General features: G+C 39.6%; 1 protein-coding gene across 2 annotated transcripts in view; it reads left to right on the top strand.

Annotated features, from left to right (window-relative positions):
• The window catches only part of Sema2a (Semaphorin 2a), a 389,227-nt gene that overhangs the window by 301,627 nt on the left and 68,717 nt on the right, over positions 1-18,883 (top strand). For both annotated transcript variants that reach the window (XM_065222817.1, XM_065222816.1), the window contains exons 5-6: positions 4,246-4,314; positions 17,220-17,327. In XM_065222817.1, the coding sequence (XP_065078889.1) occupies positions 4,246-4,314; positions 17,220-17,327 (177 nt within the window). The remainder of the gene's footprint in view (positions 1-4,245; positions 4,315-17,219; positions 17,328-18,883) is intronic.

Genomic DNA, 18,883 nt, shown 5'->3' with positions numbered 1-18,883 from the left:
TGGTAGCCTCACCAAATAGACTACACCCGGATATATTCCGGGTACCCCCAGGCAGTGGCGTAGCGTCACTGGATGACACGAGGGTGGGGGGCTTGGTCACTGATAATGACAATAAAATAAATAAACTTGAATAAGTAAGAAGGGTCTGATCACACCGTAGGTGAATAAATTCGGGTTTTTTAATAAAAGATGCCAAAGACTTCAACACATTCAAAGAGGAAATACAGATATTCCATACTTGGTGTCATAAAAGCCTGCTAAAATTAAATATAAAAAGTAGAAGGGTCTGTACTTCCCGCATGCTGCCTCTTGCGGGAGGCCTCTACCGGTCGATGTGGGTGTTTTCGTCTTTGTATTGGTGCGATGCGTGCTGTTCCATTCATACTTCGTGTCTGATGCTTATCCGTCCTTTAATCGAAAGCAAAATTAGTAAGTAGTAAAATTCTTCTTTAGTTGTGATTTGTTACGTGGTTTACTATTGCTAATACAAGGCAAGAGGTTAACGGCGCCGGTGGTGTAGTGGTAAGCGTGATTACCTCTCACTCCAGCAGGCCTGGGTTCAGTCCCAGTCGGCGCCGCCGGGATGTTCTGAGGCATAACATCTCTGATCACGCCTTCCTTCGGATGGGAAGTAAAGCCGTTGGTCCCCGGTTCATGAGTTGATGGGTCGATAGGTAGGGTCCAAGTGTGGGAGCTGCCTTCCTGGCACCGTCGGTAGCATTGGTGCTCAGCACGGAAAACAAGATCGACGGAAAAAACAAACGAAAGGAAAAAAAAAGGCAAGAGGTTAGCCAGAAGGGCTCTTCATGTTTGGTGAAATTTTTGATTTTGTGTTTGTACATGTTGTGTTTTACTGTTGTAATGTTTTACAATTCTCTTCTTGTGATGAATGTTTGATTTAAATGTTTTATTTTGTTATTCTACCTACTTAACCTAACTTAGCTTAACCTAACCTAACGTGCCAGATCTCTGATGATCTGTTGATCGAATCGTCTACAGCAATCTCTGAACCTAGTGATGGAGTCAGCTCTCCGTAACTCCAGTGTCTGAAGACCAGCCAGGCGGTAGACCTCAGAGTCCGCGATGGACTATTGACGATCATTCTCAGGATCTTATTCTGGATCCTATGGTGGCTGAGATGGTGGCTTTTTGCGCAAATCTCCCAGATTGGCATCCCGTATTCTATAACGAAGAGGATGATTTGTTTGTAGACAGCAAGCTTATTTTTCAGGGACAGGGTAGACCTCCTGTTGATGAGTGGATAAAACGATCTAATCAAGATGTTGCACTTGGTTTTGGTTTTGTCAACGTGCTCCCTGAAAATCAGCTTGCTGTCTAATGTTAGGTGTATACTACCTCTTTCGACCATTCCACCACTGTGCCGTTCAGGCAGATCTTGTTATTCTCTGACGGAACAAGTCTGGGAGATTTAGAGTGTGGAAAGATAATGACCTGGGTCTTTGCCACGTTGATCGGCTCTTCCAGCTGTTGAAATATTCAGGCAGGACGTCCAGGCCTCTCTGAAGTTTGGCAGTCAGAGCTCCGATGACCCTACCCTTGTAGACGATGGATGTGTCATCTGTGAACAGAGACAACGATCCACCGTCAGGGATAGCCGGCATATCGGAGGTGAACAGGTTGAATATAATGGGGCCAAGGATGCTTCCTTGTGGAATCCCGGCACCGATGTTGAAATAATCCGATGTGATGCTATTCAGAGAGACTCGGAACGTCCTGTCCGATAGATAGTTGTTTATTATCTTCACTAAGAAGATTGGAAGACCGTACTGGTCAAATGCTTTTTCAACGTCCAACATAGACTTGTTCCGTCTGAGAATGTTTGTTACTCGAGTCAGCTGGTTGACGGTCGAACAAACTTTTCGAAAACCAAACTGCTCCTCGAGTAACAAGTTGTTTTCATCGGCAGATTTTAGGAGCCGGTGGTACAGTGCTCTTTCGAACAGTTTTGATAACCCTGAGAGAAGGCTGATTGGTCGATAGCTTGATGGAGAGGACGGATCCTTCCCAGGTTTCCGGATGGGTATGACTTTAGCTGACTTTCAACACGAGGGGAAATAGCCAAGTCTGAGGCACTGATTAAAAATCAGTTCCAGATGGTTGTAGAATCTGGAACTCAAGTGTTTGAGTTCCTGATTCAGGATGTTGTCGAAACATGGGTGGGGCCTTCATGTTTTTAGATGATTTGATATAGGCCAACAGTTCGTCAGCAGAAATATCGGATTCCTCGGGTAAAATGTTGGGAATCTGATGAAGATTAGTTGCATTTTCAGAAACCTCAGTTTCGTGAGGGCTGACGATGTTTTCCGAGATTATAGGAGCTGACGAAGTGTTGACCTATCGCGGCAGCCTTCTCTTCTGGAGTTATCAGTTGAAACACTGGGTCGCCGGAACGGGTCAGTGGTGGAATGGGTCTTGGCTTGGTTTTCAAGATTTTCGTTAGTTTCCAGAAGAGATTTGCACAAGCTGGGAGAGAGCGGATCGTGATAGCAAAATCTTGATTTCAAAGGTCCACCATCCTGGCTTGGATGGTTTTTGTAAAATATTTGCAATGGGTCTTCAAGACATGCAAACCAGAACGCTGATATTGCCTTCGGATGGAGTTACGAAGTCTGCTGAGATTTTTGGTAATTCTATCAAGGTTCAGAGTATTGCTCACCTGTCCTGTGGATACTGACAGGTGTTGTTCATTGGCCTCCTCGATGGAACGCAGACACCGGTCATCGTCTTCGGGCGTCTTCGGAAGGACACCGTGTACAGAATGGTTTCGGATTTCATCATGCTGACCAAAATTCTCGAAGAAAACGGTGAACCACCCAACCCAGGTAACATTGCAGGTTTTATCGCGGTTTTGTAGCATTCTACAAGTCTAAAAATGGTCTACAGAACCCTCATAAAACCAAAATTGTTACTTGGGCAGTGAACGTCCTATTTCAAGGGAAAACTTCCCCTATCTGATGGTAGTGTTAGCATGCGTGGGTGAAATACCAGTTACGCCAAATCGACGATCGAATGCGTTTACAAAAGCTGGAACGTCCCTTCGAAAAAGTAATCGAGAAATACTTCTTGGGCTGGTTTCCATTTTCCGAGTTAAATTTAACTCGTGGTTAAACGTGACATTTCGTAAGCTATTTTCAATGTTCGAAAATCCCGGAAATTGATCGGTTTTTGAATAGAACTCAGCCAAGGTTGCCAAAATTTAACTTCTAATCGGTCAGAAATAACCACGCCTGGATAGCAGGGTATTTGATAACAATTCATCTGTCACTTTTAACCACGAGTTAAATTTAGCTCGCCTATTGGGACACTGCCTTGGAAGTAAAATTTGGAACTATCCATAAATTACGTGGATTGGTTTTGACCACTTGACCTCCCTTCCCCCTAACGCCCTCTAGTTAAATTATGGACGACTGTCACCACAAAACAGAAAAAAAGCTGTTCAAATCGAGCAAAGCGGTGCATTTTGACGGTTCGATTGGAGCAACTTTTCACAGACGTCCATACTGTTACTGTAGGGCTTTACTTCCCTCTTGTAGCGTGTTTAGTTATACCTAACACATGACCGGTTACAACTTCTGAAACAAACCCCTCTCCCCCCTCAACTACTATGAGGTCCTGAATTTAATCAAGTTTTACTAAGTATGAAATCCAAAATATGTACATAGGACCGAAATCATAGGTTACTTCTACTGTATTTTAAATCAATATCTAGTAAAATGCACGAGAATTTTACAACACAGCTTAACGTAGTCTACGTCAACCATGCGGTCTTGTCTTGTACTCAACCCCACAAATTTCTACACATTGAGAATGATTGCTAGTCCCAAGCATCGTTTATTGGTTCTCTGTGTTATTACAGCTGATCTGGCAATAACAGAGTAGCAACCGTGGGCGGTCAATCATGCTCATGCTCAATTTAGCTCAGTCAATATAATTTATTAGATGTAAAAAGTGGGCCCTCCCTTACCTCATTCGGTAAATATGCAGCTTTAAAACAAGACCATGCTGGGTGGCTGAATTCAATTCGGTCCGGTCTAGGAATTGTTTCAAGATGAAACAGGATTGTAAAGCTCTCAAATAACAACTGTGGAAGTGCACAAGAGCACTATGTTAAGGGCCGACGTAGTCCCACATTTTTTTTAACTATCCCACATCCACCCTAGTATCTCTAGTCATGCATTAAACAATCACTATAATCACAACTTTTTTTTCTCCAATCCTTTTCAGAGAGACGCCATCGTGTTGGATCCGACCAGTTCAGACATTAGAAATTGCGTTTCGAAAGGCAAAAGCGAGGTAAGTTTATTTGTATACCCATAAAATTCTTTTCCCCGATTCATTGTAAGCAGCCCCTCAAAAAGTCCCACAATCCTACTTTTATTTGACTCCAGTCTATTGTACTATAAAATATGTCCCAACCGAATATGTTCTCGTATTTATTTAACTTCACATATCAAATAAACCGTGTCCCATTGTCGTGTCGGTCGTCCTGGCAGCATCCAACAAAAAACAACCCGATCGCCTCGTAGAATTGACATCAATTTTTGTTAACCGTCGCCGACCACGCACCCCCCAGCAAACCACGTGTGCCAATATTTGATTGATCAATTGATTTCTTTATAGCACGGCATAAAATATTTAATTTTTCTATATTTGTAATGCCTTTACCGCGTGCCATGAAGTGGTTCCATGCCGGTCGATTTGGTTCAATTTATACACCATTCTCTGGTACATGGGTAAATGTTACGCCTTCATCATTGACAACAACAACAAAAAGCACGGATCCTACATCAGGGAAGGATACCGAAATTGTCCATTTATTCAGCCATAGTTTCCGTTTTTTATGCTACCTTACCTAAACATTCCGGTTATTGCGGAGCGCGTGGATCACCTTCGCTTTATCGCTTTTCAATTTTGCAACAAAATATGATTTCATCGTTGCCTTCGCCGTCGTCGTTCGGTTGGACCGATGCAAGAGGTGAATGGAACTACCACGAGAACAGACGTTGGGCTGCGAAGAAACCAAATTCGTCAAGGAGGTAAAATGGAGCGTATAAAAGGTGTCATATTTCCAGATTATGGTGGTGGCAGTATCCAAACCGCTATTTTTGGTGCTTCTTTTTGCATCAAATCCGGGCGTTTCTTGGGAAGGTTTGGGGATGATCGAATATACTAAGGGTGAACTGCCAGAACAGGACTACTGATCGATTAGGATAGATGTCTTAAAGATTTTCGGGACGCAGCAGGGGGATTTTGGTGCCAGGCTATATCAATTAGAATCTTGCAATCTTCGTCGAAAATTATTCGTTTCTGGCACCCCTATACTGCCGACGCATGGATCCTTCACCTCACCTGCGTTGACTGCCTCGACCAAAGGCAATAAAAATATTATTCCTTCCCTTCTGTTTACCCTTGATTGCACACAGCAGTGAAAACATGGCCCACAAGGAGATAAAGTTTTTCCGCGTAATGGCTCGATATGAGCACAGGATTTATTTTAAGGTGCTCCGTCGGATGGACGAGCTTGCTCGTGCGTTTCTTGTGTGGAAATACCTAGGCGAAGAAATTGAAAATGTAAATTTCGGTATTTTATTGAAGGAAGATTCCTACGCTGGCAGGGTATAATTGCGTTTCTCAACATGAGTTTCCCCGAGTTTTATCTCTTACTTTGGTGGAAGGCTGCAGCCGACAATTTGTAATAGGCGTGAATCAGCAGATGTTGGCAATTTTCAACTTGAAGCATTTATGAGCGCTACCGCACCGCCACCTTTACCTCGGTCCCAAAACACCCGGGGAACGTGAAGCACCCAGAGTGTTTTGAGATGAATCAGCTTCTTCGATTTCTCATTTTCACGTACGCGGAAAAATTGCTACGTGCCATGAAAACTAAGCCAATTTTATTGCGGAATACTGCCCTGAAATTGACGATTTGGTGCGGCTTTTGGCGTGCTAGGGCAACCCACCGACGTGTTTTGGTACGTGTTTGACTTTTACCCACATCAGACTTTTCCAGGCGTGTGCCGTGGCGACTGATTTCGGAGCGGAAACTGTAGGTGAAAAATCATTATTTCCAATGAAATTCCCTTGGAATCACCCGTTCCCTTCAGTCTTTGGGACAAGCTGGCTGCGTTGGTTGATGGTTGTTTTCTGTTTTTCTGAGGATTGCCGCTTGAAGTTAATAAATTATTTTCTTGAAAACGATACCAGAAGGCAAAAGGCCATGTGTTTTCGCGGAAAAATGTTGCGAGAATGGTGAAAACAATCCACTGCCTACATGTCGGAATCAAACCCACACCTCGCTGTACGCTAGACGGGCACTCTACCACTTTGCTACCGTAGACTTGTGTGAGGAATATGGTTCACCATCATTGCATCACACTCAACCACATGATTTTTTTTGCCTGCTGTTATCGGAGTGGTAGAGTTTTCTAACTGACTATAGCCACTACACTGTCAATGTGACAGCGGAGTTGGCTATTCAGACTGAGAATAGTACCGTATCAGGGGAGAATAGAGAATATGGGAAGTCTGCATCGTGCTCTTTTTCCGTGCGGATCTATTTGCTTTTTGCTAAAGGAAGTGTTACTACCTAAAGCTACAATAAAATTTAAACAGCACTTTTCAGTGCTCAAACTGTAAAATTGCTACCTTTTTCAACTTTTATTCCTCTTCAATCCTTGTTTGAACCCTACCCGAGGTAATCCTTCTTGGATATCGATTTGGAAAATTCCTCTTCGATCCTTCAGATTCTTATAGTAATCTGCTTGGAAGTCGATTTGGATAAAAGTTTTCTGCCGCCATGGTGCCTAAACGCAAAAGAAAGGGGCAAACTCTTGACCCCCCTTCTGATGAAATTAATTTGAACAATCAATTTGATTTGCTCACGGATTATGAGAATGATCCATCATTCAGGAAAAATTTTAGTAAACTTTCCCGGCTTAATGCCAAGAAGGAAAAGATTCCCCCTATTGTGATAACCACATCCGATTTCCATGCTCTTCGCATGGAACTTTTGAATTTCGTGAAAGTTAAGTTTTCACTACAAATTGGGTGTCGGGGTGAATTCCGTGTATTGGCTGAAACCTTGAACGGAATTAAATGTCTTCTCAAGTATCTTACTGAGAAGCAGCACACATTTTTTACTTACGACACCAAAACTGAACGTGTGTTCAAGGTTGTCATGAAAGGACTGCCCACTGGTGAATCCCTGGATCAGATCAAAGATGACCTGGCAAAATTACTTGGAGTTGTGCCACTCCAAGTAATCAAAATGAAAATGAATCCCGTCCTGGCGATTCACGGAACGGGATTTCCAATGATTTTTATTTAGTTCACTTCAAGTCTAGTGAACTAAACAACCTTAAGGCCTTAGAAAAAGCTAGCCTTATGCTCCATGTCCGAGTGAAGTGGGAACACTTCAGGAAGACTGGAGGAAATTTCCAAAACCTCACCCAGTGCCGTAAGTGCCAGGGATGGGGTCACCGAACTAAAAATTGCTACATGCCAGCTTAATGCATGAATTGTGGTGATTCCTCTCACGCAAAGGACGACTGTCCTGTGAACGAAGATCCTATGAAATTTAAATCCAGCAATTTTCCTGATATTCATAAAACAACTCTGAAAATCCCACAGTGTTCCTGAAATGTTCGGAACATTTCTGAATTGCACTTCGGAATATCCCATAATTCTTCGGAACTTCTTTAAATTTTTTGCAAATTTACTAAAGTTAATGGGGTTTTTTTTTTCCTTGATTTGTTTTCCGTCGATCTTGTTTTCCGTGCTGAGCACCAATGCTACCAACGCCAGGGAGGCAGCTCCCACACCTGGACCCTACCTATCGACCCATCAACTCATGAACCGGGGAGCAACGGCTTTACTTCCCTTCAGAAGGAAGGCGTGATCAGAGATGTTATGCCTCTGAACATCCCGGCGGCGCCGACTGGGATTGAACCCAGGCCTGCTGGGGTGAGAGATAATCACGCTTACCACTACACCACTATTTTTTAAAGTTTTCGAAACTGCCGATACACGACACAGAACTTCCCTTAAAATGTTCTCACAATTTTTTAATGTTCATGTTCCGTTTCCAAAAATTTCATGAACCTCTCTGATCTGGACTGAAGTTTTCGGAAATTCCTGAGCTTTTTGGAACTCATTTAAAGGTGCAGAAATTTCTGTGAATTTAAATGTACTAATGCTTCCCTAAAGTTATCTTAATTCTCCTAAAACAAATGGAACTATCCTGAAAACCATTATACTTCTTTGAAGTTCTTTGGGCTTGTGAAATTTCCAAAATATTTCAGTTTCGTTAAGTTCATTGGAGTTCTCAGGGCTTTCCTGAGATTCCCAGGTTCTCGGATTTGAACAGTAGTTGTTGAAACTGTCTTTAATTTATCGGAACTGACCCCAAAAGTTCGAACTGTTCTATAGTTTCAGAACTTCTGAAAAGTTTTCCTGAAACTAATGGAACCGTAATAAAACTCTGGAAGCATTTCTGAAGTTCCGGGGAAGTTGAAAAAACTGACTGGAGGAGACGGAATAACCTTTCGAGCGAAGCCAGAAAAAGCTTCCAAGGGAAGTTGAAATAGCTCTCCGGAAGGAATCGGAAAATAATTAACAGGGTAAAGTGGACAGAAATTCCTAGATTGGAAAGGTGGAAGAAATTTCGAAGAGAAGATTTAAGAAATTTCAGGAAGTTCAAAAATTAACGTTTTTATGAATTTATTTTTCCACTGAATAAAAGTATTTCCCGATTTTCAGAAATTACTTGCATGAGCTATAATCTGTTTCTCGACTCCTTGGTAACCAAAAACGGCGAGGAAATGAAAGCATCAGTTGAAAGAGTATCAAACATAAGGAATTTTTGATGGTGATATTTTTTTAAGGGCAATCTCAAAAATTGTAATTTTCAGAAAGGTTAAAGTCGCTCACAATTGTTTCCACTAATAATTCAGTGAGGGGCAGGCAGTAATCATTTTGATTATTAATAAAAAAAAATCGATATAAATCGGTATTCTAACTCAAAAATCGGTATTCTGAGCAACATTATCTGTGTATCGGTATCAAGTTATATCTGGCAACGCTGGTTCAACGCCACGGGTCGAAAGCACTGCTGCCGATTGTAAACCACCACACACGGTGTTTAATAAGCGGCGAGACTAGATGGAATCCGAATTTGAAGTCTATGTTAGGAAGGGAAAGCGCTTTTTGCAGGCAATCAGTGATAATTATGTGTTATTTTTAATAGTGACCTAGCAAAAATTGATAAAATGTTTATTTTAGCTGAATCGTAGAAATTTTTTCAATCGATTGGCTTATTTAGAATGAAAATCCATCCGCTATTCACAAAGTTATAAGTGGTCAAAACCTGTCCACTTTTCGTAGCGCGGTCGATTTTGGTTTTTTGAAATTGCACCCACTATTTTTTTTTCCGAAAGTCGTAATCCTACGTCAAATGTAATTTTATTCCAATGATAATAAAAACCACTCCTGTATTAATTTGCACCAAAATGTAAGGATCAACTTTGCACAAAACACTTTTTTTCTAAAGCTTTTAATTTGTGGCTCTGCACCTTTTCTGCAAAATTTCTATTTTGGAACGCCAAGAGAATACTAAGAAAATGTTGACAGAATTCCTGCTGAGGTTAATTTCTAGGAGATAGAGAACTCTGAGCACACCAATAATCCAACTCTGAGCTGAATTCCAAAGAATTTCAGAGGATAATTTGATGAACTAAAGTGTACCGTGTACGTTTAATGTTCGCGTTATCATGTGAACAGAATACATGTAGGTGTAAATCAGTGTTTTGATTGAGTATGTCCTTACGCAAATCATTAAGGAATACGGATCGATGCCAAATGTCTGCTTATATTTATATTTATATATATGAATACGAAAAATTTTTTGTCGTGAAATAAGTGTGTAATTCTTCGCAATACCAAGTCACTAGACCCGTTCCACAGCGTAACCGATCCCGGTAACGATTTCCCATTTGAGAAATTATAACCATTATTATGTGCTAATGTTTAAATGGCGTGCATTTCGGGCACTGACTTTCCACCACAGTTAAAAAAAAACAACCCCTTATAGCAGCTCCCGGAAGAATAATAACATTCACAACTTAAAGGTAGCCAATTATTTTTGGTTTTTGTTTTTTTTTTCAACGCTAGCACCTTGCGGCACGCGGTGGTGAATCAGTAAAAAGGGGCCGTTCATAACCCACGTAGACATTTGCAAAGAAGGTTGGCAAATGTTTACGGTTCAAACAAATTTCCAAGGATATGTATGGACTGAGGGGGAGGGGGGCTAAAAACCTCATCTGCGAAAAGTCTACGTAGTTTATGAACAGCCCCAAAGGGGTGTATTCACCTAGCCGGTGGAAGTTTTAGCGACGACAGGTGGTTCCTAGTGATGGATAGGCCGGATTGTGATTTCCTTTGAAGTGTATTGATTTTTCCATTCAAAGCTCGAGGATTGTTTTCTCTTGGGGCTAGCCAGACAGACCTGCTCCTGCTCGGGGTTTGTTAGTATGTATATAGCGACGAAGGACTAATTACGGTTCCACTTTCAAGGTTTTCTTTTCTCCCCACACCGAGACTGAGCTGGGAGCCTGTTGGGTTTATTAAGCAGAACGAGGGAAGCGGTTTAATTACTGTCAACGGGAATTTATATTTTAAAGCATTCGTCAGTAGATCCATTTAGGTGCCACGACTCATGCCGGTTACCTAACAAGTTGTCATCAGGTCAGGGATAATAAATTCCTTTTATCGATCGTGGTACAGCCCTTGTTTAGTGTCGCTATGGTGAACTTGAATCTAATAAAACCGCTTGAATTTATTATCGTCATTTATCAGAGTTCATGCGATAGCAAGTGACAAGCACGACGACGATGACGACGACAACGACGTCGTTGACGGTGCTTTGGAATACTGAACAGTGATATACGACAGGTGACAGTCACTGAAAAATCAATACAATCTAATGCAAGAAGGGAGAAGGTTATCGATGGCTGTCAATTGAAAGTGAGAAAAAGCATGCTGAAAAATTACTAGCGTTGAGAAATTGTGTAACATGTGGTGACTATTAAGTTTATACTAGGACCATGGGGGCTACAGGAGGATTTTTTAAATGATTTTAGATTGTAAGCCCATTCTTCGGAAACGGAAGGCTGCGTACGCAAGTCAATTGGTTAGTTGGTTGGTTGTCTTTATTAAGGAGATTTTCAGCCAGCAAATCTATTGCAGCATAGTGTAGGGGAATGTTTTCTCTACCCCGATGATGCTGTTGGTTTGCCCACCCACGCAAACCGGAACTATTTACCTACCCTGTTCTCAGACCATTCTCTAGATAATAATCACACTAAAGCTTCATGTTAGATAGCATTTCCAACCAACTCTGGTTATTCTTGGTTTACTGACTTTTCCGCTATTTGAAACTCCAGTAACACTTTTCCGACCCCAGTAAAATAATCTCTGATTTTTAGATATTTATTCTAACGATCATGAAAATTTCATCTAGTCTATTATGGCTGTGATCATATGATTGGAGCATCTGATAGTTTAGATCACGTGTAGTAGCCCATTTTAATAAATTTTTGGATATCGACCTTCTATCCTTTCGACCTTTTATCCTTTCGACCTTGTGTTTTTCGACTTTTTGTCTTTCCACCTTGTATATTTCGACCTTTTGTCATAGATTCAATAACTCCAGGTTCTGAGGAGAATTCCATGATGATTGTGAGGAAGATTCAAGGTCAAATGTTCTGAGATGAGTTTCAATTGGATTATGATGTATGATTAAATGAAAATTACAAGAAGGGCTCAAAGGGTATTTAATTTTCAAGATAGTTTAAAAATAATATTAGAGTAAATTAAAAAAAAAATCCGAGAATAGATTCAAGTGATTTATTAAGAGAGTTTCAAAGCCAATCCGAGAAGAATAAATCTAATGTTGTGGATAAATCTCTGAAAGTATTCTGAGAAAAAAGTGCATTCTGAGAAGCATCCCAAAATAATTCTGAAGATAATTCAAAGGAGAATAACAAGTTATTCTGAGCAGAATTTGAATACATTTATGAGGTAAATTACACAGGAATTCTAAAGAAAATGTATGTGAATTTTAAGTAGAACTAAAGAAAAGAACTTCAGAGAACTCTAAGGAAGCTCAATTCTAATAAATAAAAAAGAAACCAGTGCTGCGTGATCTGTGGATTTTTGTGACTTATGAATGATTATTCATTGATTAGTGTATTTCAGTGTACATGATGAACGAATAATGATTATGGAATGTGAGGCATATGATAAAGAGTATTTATTAATTATTAATTTATTAAAAGTGCATAGTTTGGGAATATTATTAATCACAGCACAGGTAAATTTAACGCGGGTTCCTGATTTCTTAGATGAGCGCATCCCACCCACCTAAAAGCATTTATTATTCAGAAGCGCCCTTAATTCTAATATAGGAATTTATGTACACACAATTAAGTTCTGGCATTGAAATATGAGTAAAACTACCTGATACGTAGTTCTAGGAACTATGCTGAATTTCACGTTACTGCCCTAAACATATGAAAACATTTGTGAAATTATCTGAGCTCCCTTGAAGTTCACTGGAAGTCCTTAGAACTTCTTACAAACTACACAATTTTTCTGAAGTTAATGGAACTGCCATGAAGTTCATCCGAAGTTTTCGAAAAAAAATATGATGCTCAAGGTTCTTCTTCTTCTTCTTCTTCGCATTTCAAGCTTATTGCATATCGCATATAAGCTTATTGCGTGCTCTCAACTTAGTGTTCTAGATGCACTTCCACAGTTATTAATTGAGAGCTTTCGATGTCTGTACCATTTTTGCATTGGTATAATTGTGTGGCAAGTCCAATCATACTCTATGCCCAGGGAAGTCGAGAAATTTTCCAACCAGAAAAATTCCTAGACCGGACCGGGAATTGAAACCAACCACCTCCAGCATGGTCTTGCTTTGTAGCTGCGCCTTTACCGGCTGATGCTCAAGGTACTTCCCTTGAAATTTTTAGAATTCCCTGAATTTCTCTGGACTTCTCTAAGGATCCCTCAATTTTTTCTTAACTTTTAGGCCTGATGTCTTAACAATGTCCATGAAGTTCTCGGAACTTCTGTGGTTTTCAATGATTTCCATGAAATTAATGGAACTGTCCTGAATTCTTAAAAATACCCACTAAGTTCTAGAAACTTCTGTATTTTTTTAAAATAACATCCGTGAAAATAATGGAACTGCCCTAAGATTCTCTGATCTTTCCTGAAGTTCTCTGAACTTCTTCAAAGTGCTTGAAATTATCGTTCTTTTGTGTTCCCTGAAAATTCTATGAAATTAATTGATTAGCAATGATCTTCCGTGAGTTCACACAATTCTCGAAACAGCCCTGAAGCTGATCGTTCTTCCTTCCCGCAGTTTTCCTGAAATTTCTTAACTTCTCTTTAAAGTTCTTTGTAATTTCTTGAAATAAACTGTAATTTCATTAGGGCCCTGCAATTAAAACTTAATAATAAATGTTGTTCTAAAATGATCACTCAAGTTCTCAAAAATATTTTTTTTATAATTTCTGTGAAAATAATGGAGCTGTCCAAACGTTCTCTGATCTTTCCAAAGTTATTGAAATTCTCGTTCTTCTGAGTTCCTTGAACTTTATTGCAAAAAAAAAATATCTGAAGTTTTTTAAACATCTATGAAATTATCTTTACTTCATGAAAACCTGGGAACTTTTTAAAATCTACCGATGTTTTTTTTTTAAATTAATAGATTTGCAATGATCTTTCGTAAAGTTCCCTCAATTCTCGCAACAGCTCTGAAGCACGTGAATTTTTTTTTTTATGATTTTGCATTTTCCTGATGTTTTCAGAATTTATCTGAAGTCTTATGATCTTTCCTGACGTTCTCTGCAATTCTATTAAGATCCTGCAGTTTTCCTGAAATGCCTTAGTTTCTCTTTGAAATTTCTTTGAAGTTTACTGAAATAATCGGTAACTTCTTAAGGTCCCTACAATATAAATGAAATAAAAAAATTTGATCTTAGATTTTTACTTAAATTCTATCATGAAATTGCCTGAAAATTATGGTAACAAATTCATCGACATTTTAAAATTAATCCAAAAGAGACTTTTCTGATTTTTAAGTGCTATCCTCATGTATCCTACCAGAAAAATCTCTGAACTTCCCTTAAGCGTTCTAGACTACCCTGAATATATCAGTAGATTTTAAAAGTCCCTGTTATTTTCCTGAAGTTAATATAATTGCCTTGAAGTTCCCTGATATTCCCTTAAGTTACCGTTATTTATGTTGAAAGTTGAAAACTTTTTAGAAAATCCTGGATCTTCGCCAAAAATTCTGTTTTTTTCTGAACTTCCCTGGGCATTCATGAAGTTTCCTAAATTCTCGGAATATCTCAAAATTCATTGGAACTCCATAAAACTTCCTGCAAATTTTCATAAATTAATGAAACTGCTCTGAAGATCTCTCATCGTCCTTGATGTACTCGAAACTTGCCTGTTCATAATGAAACTTCCTAAAAATCTCCAAACTATTCAGAAGCTCGCTGGTCTTCGCTAAGGTTCCTGCTATTTTTTGAGGTCTTGAAACTACTATGAAAATCGCGGAATTCCCTTTAAATCTGATCACAATTTCCTGATGCTTATGTTTCCTCCCAAAACGTTAATGCAACTATCGGAACTTCTTTAAAGATACTGCAACTTCCTTGACATTAATTGTAGGTCGGTGGTGCTGGTGGTGTAGTGGTAAGCGTGATTGCCTCTCACCCCAGCAGGCCTGGGTTCAATCCCAGTCGGCGCCGCCGGGATGTTCTGAGGCATAACATATCTGATCACGCCTTCCTTCGGATGGGAAATAAAGCCGTTGGTCTCCGGTTCATGAGTTGATGGGTCGATAGGTAGGGCCCAGGTGTGGGAGCTGCCTCCTTGGCGTCGGTAGCATTGGTGCTCAGCACGGAAAACAAGATCGACGGAAAACAAAATCAAGGAAAAACAAATTATGGTAGGTCCTCATATGTTCTTTGAATTGCCGTAATTATCTCGGAGCATACGGCTCCGCAAAGCTACACCAAATGAGTCTGAAAAAATAAACGTATTATAAAAAAAATCAAGGAGCATTCTTGAAGTTCTCTGAATTCTCCTGAAGTTCTTGGTATTGCGTGTATAGTAAAAGCTACGTGTTATTATTATTTTGCATTATATGAAATGATCTTAAATCAAGATAATGTGAAAAAGGCATTTAAGTTTTTTGTAAACAAACCTCCTTATGCCCTTTTCTCGACACCCATATGACACTAAATCAAACCATCAAGATCACCGGGTAGGGGAAACTTTCCCCGTTCCCGATGATGTTGTTGGTTTGCGTGGGCAACCTTCAGTTGAGGAGAAAAGGGCCTACAAAGGTTTGCTTACAAAAAGCTTTTATGCCCTTTTCACATGTGGGTTTTTAAATGTGGACTTGAATGATATTTGACACTCCATTTATGTGAATCATATTGAACAGAAAGTTACACTGCTTTTTTGAACTGTGTAAAAGGGCCTATTTAGGTTTGCTTACAAAAAGTTTGTATGCCCTTTTCACATGTGGCTCTTGCATTAGGCAATCAGCAAATTGAATGTGTAAGGAAAACAAGTAATTGTAGTGAGAATTCTAGAAGGGGTTACATTAACCCAATTGTTATGCATACATATAAAGTATATAGTACCGCTGTACAATGGTACTACGCGGTATGTCTTTACAAGGTATTAAGGCTGTGATCTGCAGACAAAATCTGGGAATCTCAAAGAAAGTTTACGAACTTCCGAAATGATTTGCTTTAAAGCAGTGTGAACTCCAGAGACGTTCAGATACATCCGGAAAAGTTCTGCTAACTCAGAGAAGTTTTGCAAACTTCAAAAAAATTTAATAAAATAAGAATATTTTCACATTTATTTGAAGTCCACAAAACATTCCAAGAGATCAGAAAACTTATTTTGAGTTTCCAACGTTTCTGGCTGAGCTAAGGGAGGCCCCCAAATATAAATATAATGAGCACACGGAAATACTTATATACTAGTACCTACTGACAAATTAATGGTAGCTTGACAAACGTGAGAATTACCGAAAAGTTGTGTATAACCTATGGTTCCATCCCAAGGAGAGGGTTAACCGAATCAAACGCTCGCGTTCCTCAATGCCACGCAGATTAATCGCATTACTGTTTCGGTGTATTCTACTTGAGGAGCAACCTGAAACGTGGACTTTGCCTATCAGTTCTGCAGTTCGTCGATTTCTCGTCAAACATTGCTTCATGCGATGTGAAAATGTTTGTAAGTTGATGAGGAGAATTCGTAGTAAATTTTAAGTTTGAAACCATGCTATTCTGATTTCAAATTAAGTGCTGGTATAAATTGAGTGGGTTAGAAGGCAAGGGGTGTAAGTGACTTTGATCGATTCTCTTCATCGAATTTTTCTATTGATAGCCACAGCTTTATTAACAGATTTTGAGCTGTTTCTGCCACATAGTTTACTAAAGGAGGTTCTTATCTAGCATCTAGAAAGGCACACGAATCAAGTAATGTGTTTGCAGCTGAATTATTAACGAAAGAGAAAGTCGATGAAGAGAATAGATCAAAGTCACTTACACCCCTTTTCTTCTAACCCCCTCAATTGAATAAAAATTCTGAAGCGGCACTATGCAGGTAATTTAATGGTGGTACATTTTTAGAAAGCAAAGCAAAATAGAGTGTAATATCAAGTTGAATTTGTGTTGCAGCTTTTTAAATTTATAAGGAATATGAGAGGGGATAAAATTGAACTCTGTATTAAAGGTTAATCTGTTGGAGCTTTTTTTTTTCCTTTGGTTTGTTTTTTTCCGTCGATCTTGTTTTCCGTGCTGAGCACCAATGCTACCACCTGGACCCTACATATCGACCCATCAACTCATGAACCGGGGACCAACGGCTTTACTTCCCATCCGAAGGAAGGCGTGATCAGAGATGTTATGCCTCAGAACATCCCGGCGGCGCCGACTGGGATTGAACCCAGGCCTGCTGGGGTGAGAGGTAATCACGCTTACCACTACACCACCGGCGCCGTTAATCTGTTGGAGCTAACCGCTATTAATATCTATCTGCTAAAATTTCGTCCCAATAATTAATAATCGCTAATTTAACATATTTTCTCTATTTACTTTCAGATGTTCGACTGCAAGAATCACATACGGGTGATACAGCCGATGGACAGTGGTAACCGGTTGTACATCTGTGGTACCAATGCGCACAATCCGAAAGATGTCGTGATCTATGTAAGTATGAACAGCGCAATTGAAAAGTTGACATGAGGCATTCTGTTGGATATTTTTAAACGCTTTCAGAGAAAAAATATGAAAGGATCAATGGATCAATTTTAACTCACTAAAACGGATTGTCTGCCGACACAAAATCGAAAACCAAAATTAGAAATTACCCATCGAACTCGTCACAACGTGACGTGATCAATCAAACCATAAAAAAAAAACTACTACCTTTTTCTACAAGCTAAAATTATCAAAAATCTGTTTAAAATTATTTAAAGCATTATGAAAATAGAGAAAATCGTGATTCAGGTTTGGTGTTCGATCTTAGTACTTTTGTAAGCAATGGCTTCAAACGTCAATTTATAGAAACTGATAGCTCTCTAAAATCTACGTCCACCAGTCTACGTTTGAAAGTTTCGATCAGTGTTGAAATTTAAAAACTTACTGGAACATCTGCATAAAGAAAGAGAGTAGGATTAGTGATTTCCATTTAATGCCATTGCTGATTCTTGACAGATACGCGTATTTTGTCTACAGTGTGCAGAATGCTTCAGTATATTGTACTAATTTATTTATTTATTTATTATTATTATTTATTTATTATTATTATAGTCCATCTGACTTGATAGTCTCAATGAAACACTTAAATCTAAATGTAGTCACTCATTAAAAATTAAAAATTGGCCAACAGCAAACGATGACGAAACATCGAGGCATTGATGTCAAAGTCAAATAGGTCAGAGGCTTCGTTGAATTGATGAATCATGGCGACAAAGGAACTGTTTGCAGCATAGTTGGTTGCATGTACTACTTCATGTAGCAAGGTTCTCGGACGGAGTGTTCGGGCAGGAGCATACAGATTAATTTTGGCCAGTAACTCAGGAACATCATATTCTGCGAGTAAAACTTTAGCAACGAAGACAACCTGCGATATGTTTCGTCGCTTAGCAAGAGTATCCAAACCCAGTAAACGACAGCGGTCAGCATACGGTGGTAAATTCAGCGGGTCACTCCATGGAAGATAGCGCAGTGCGTATCTGACGAATTTGCGTTGAACAGCTTCGAATCGTCCACTCCATACAGCTTGGTAGGGATTCCAGACAACACACGCGAATTCCAGTAGTGAGCATACCAATGAACAGTAAAGGGCTTTAAAACACAGAGGATCACAAAATTCCTTAGATATCTTGAACATGAATCCAAGCTGTCGATTAGCTTTGTCGATCGTGGTTGAGAAGTGGCGAGTGTATGTGAGCTTTTCATCCAACATAACACCGAGGTCTTTAACGTGATCGACACGTTGAACTGCAATTCCAGCAGCGTTATAATCAAACAAAATGGCAGTCCTAGTTCGACGGAAACTAATTACGCAGCACTTTGAGACGCACAGGACCATAAAATTACGTTCACACCAATCATTAAAGATTTCAAGAAGGTTTTGTAGTTCTAAACAGTCAGCATAGCCTCGAACGACTAGATAAATCTTCAAGTCATCGGCAAAAAACAATTTACCTCCTCGTAGTAGAATAAACGTTACATCGTTCACAAATAAATAGAAGAGCATT

This window comes from Ochlerotatus camptorhynchus, unplaced genomic scaffold (assembly GCF_037179485.1).
Source record: "Ochlerotatus camptorhynchus isolate MF236.1 unplaced genomic scaffold, CSIRO-AGI_Acam_v1.1 ptg000178l, whole genome shotgun sequence".
NCBI classification, from domain to species: domain Eukaryota; kingdom Metazoa; phylum Arthropoda; class Insecta; order Diptera; family Culicidae; genus Ochlerotatus; species Ochlerotatus camptorhynchus.
This window is presented reverse-complemented; position numbering and strand designations above follow the sequence as displayed.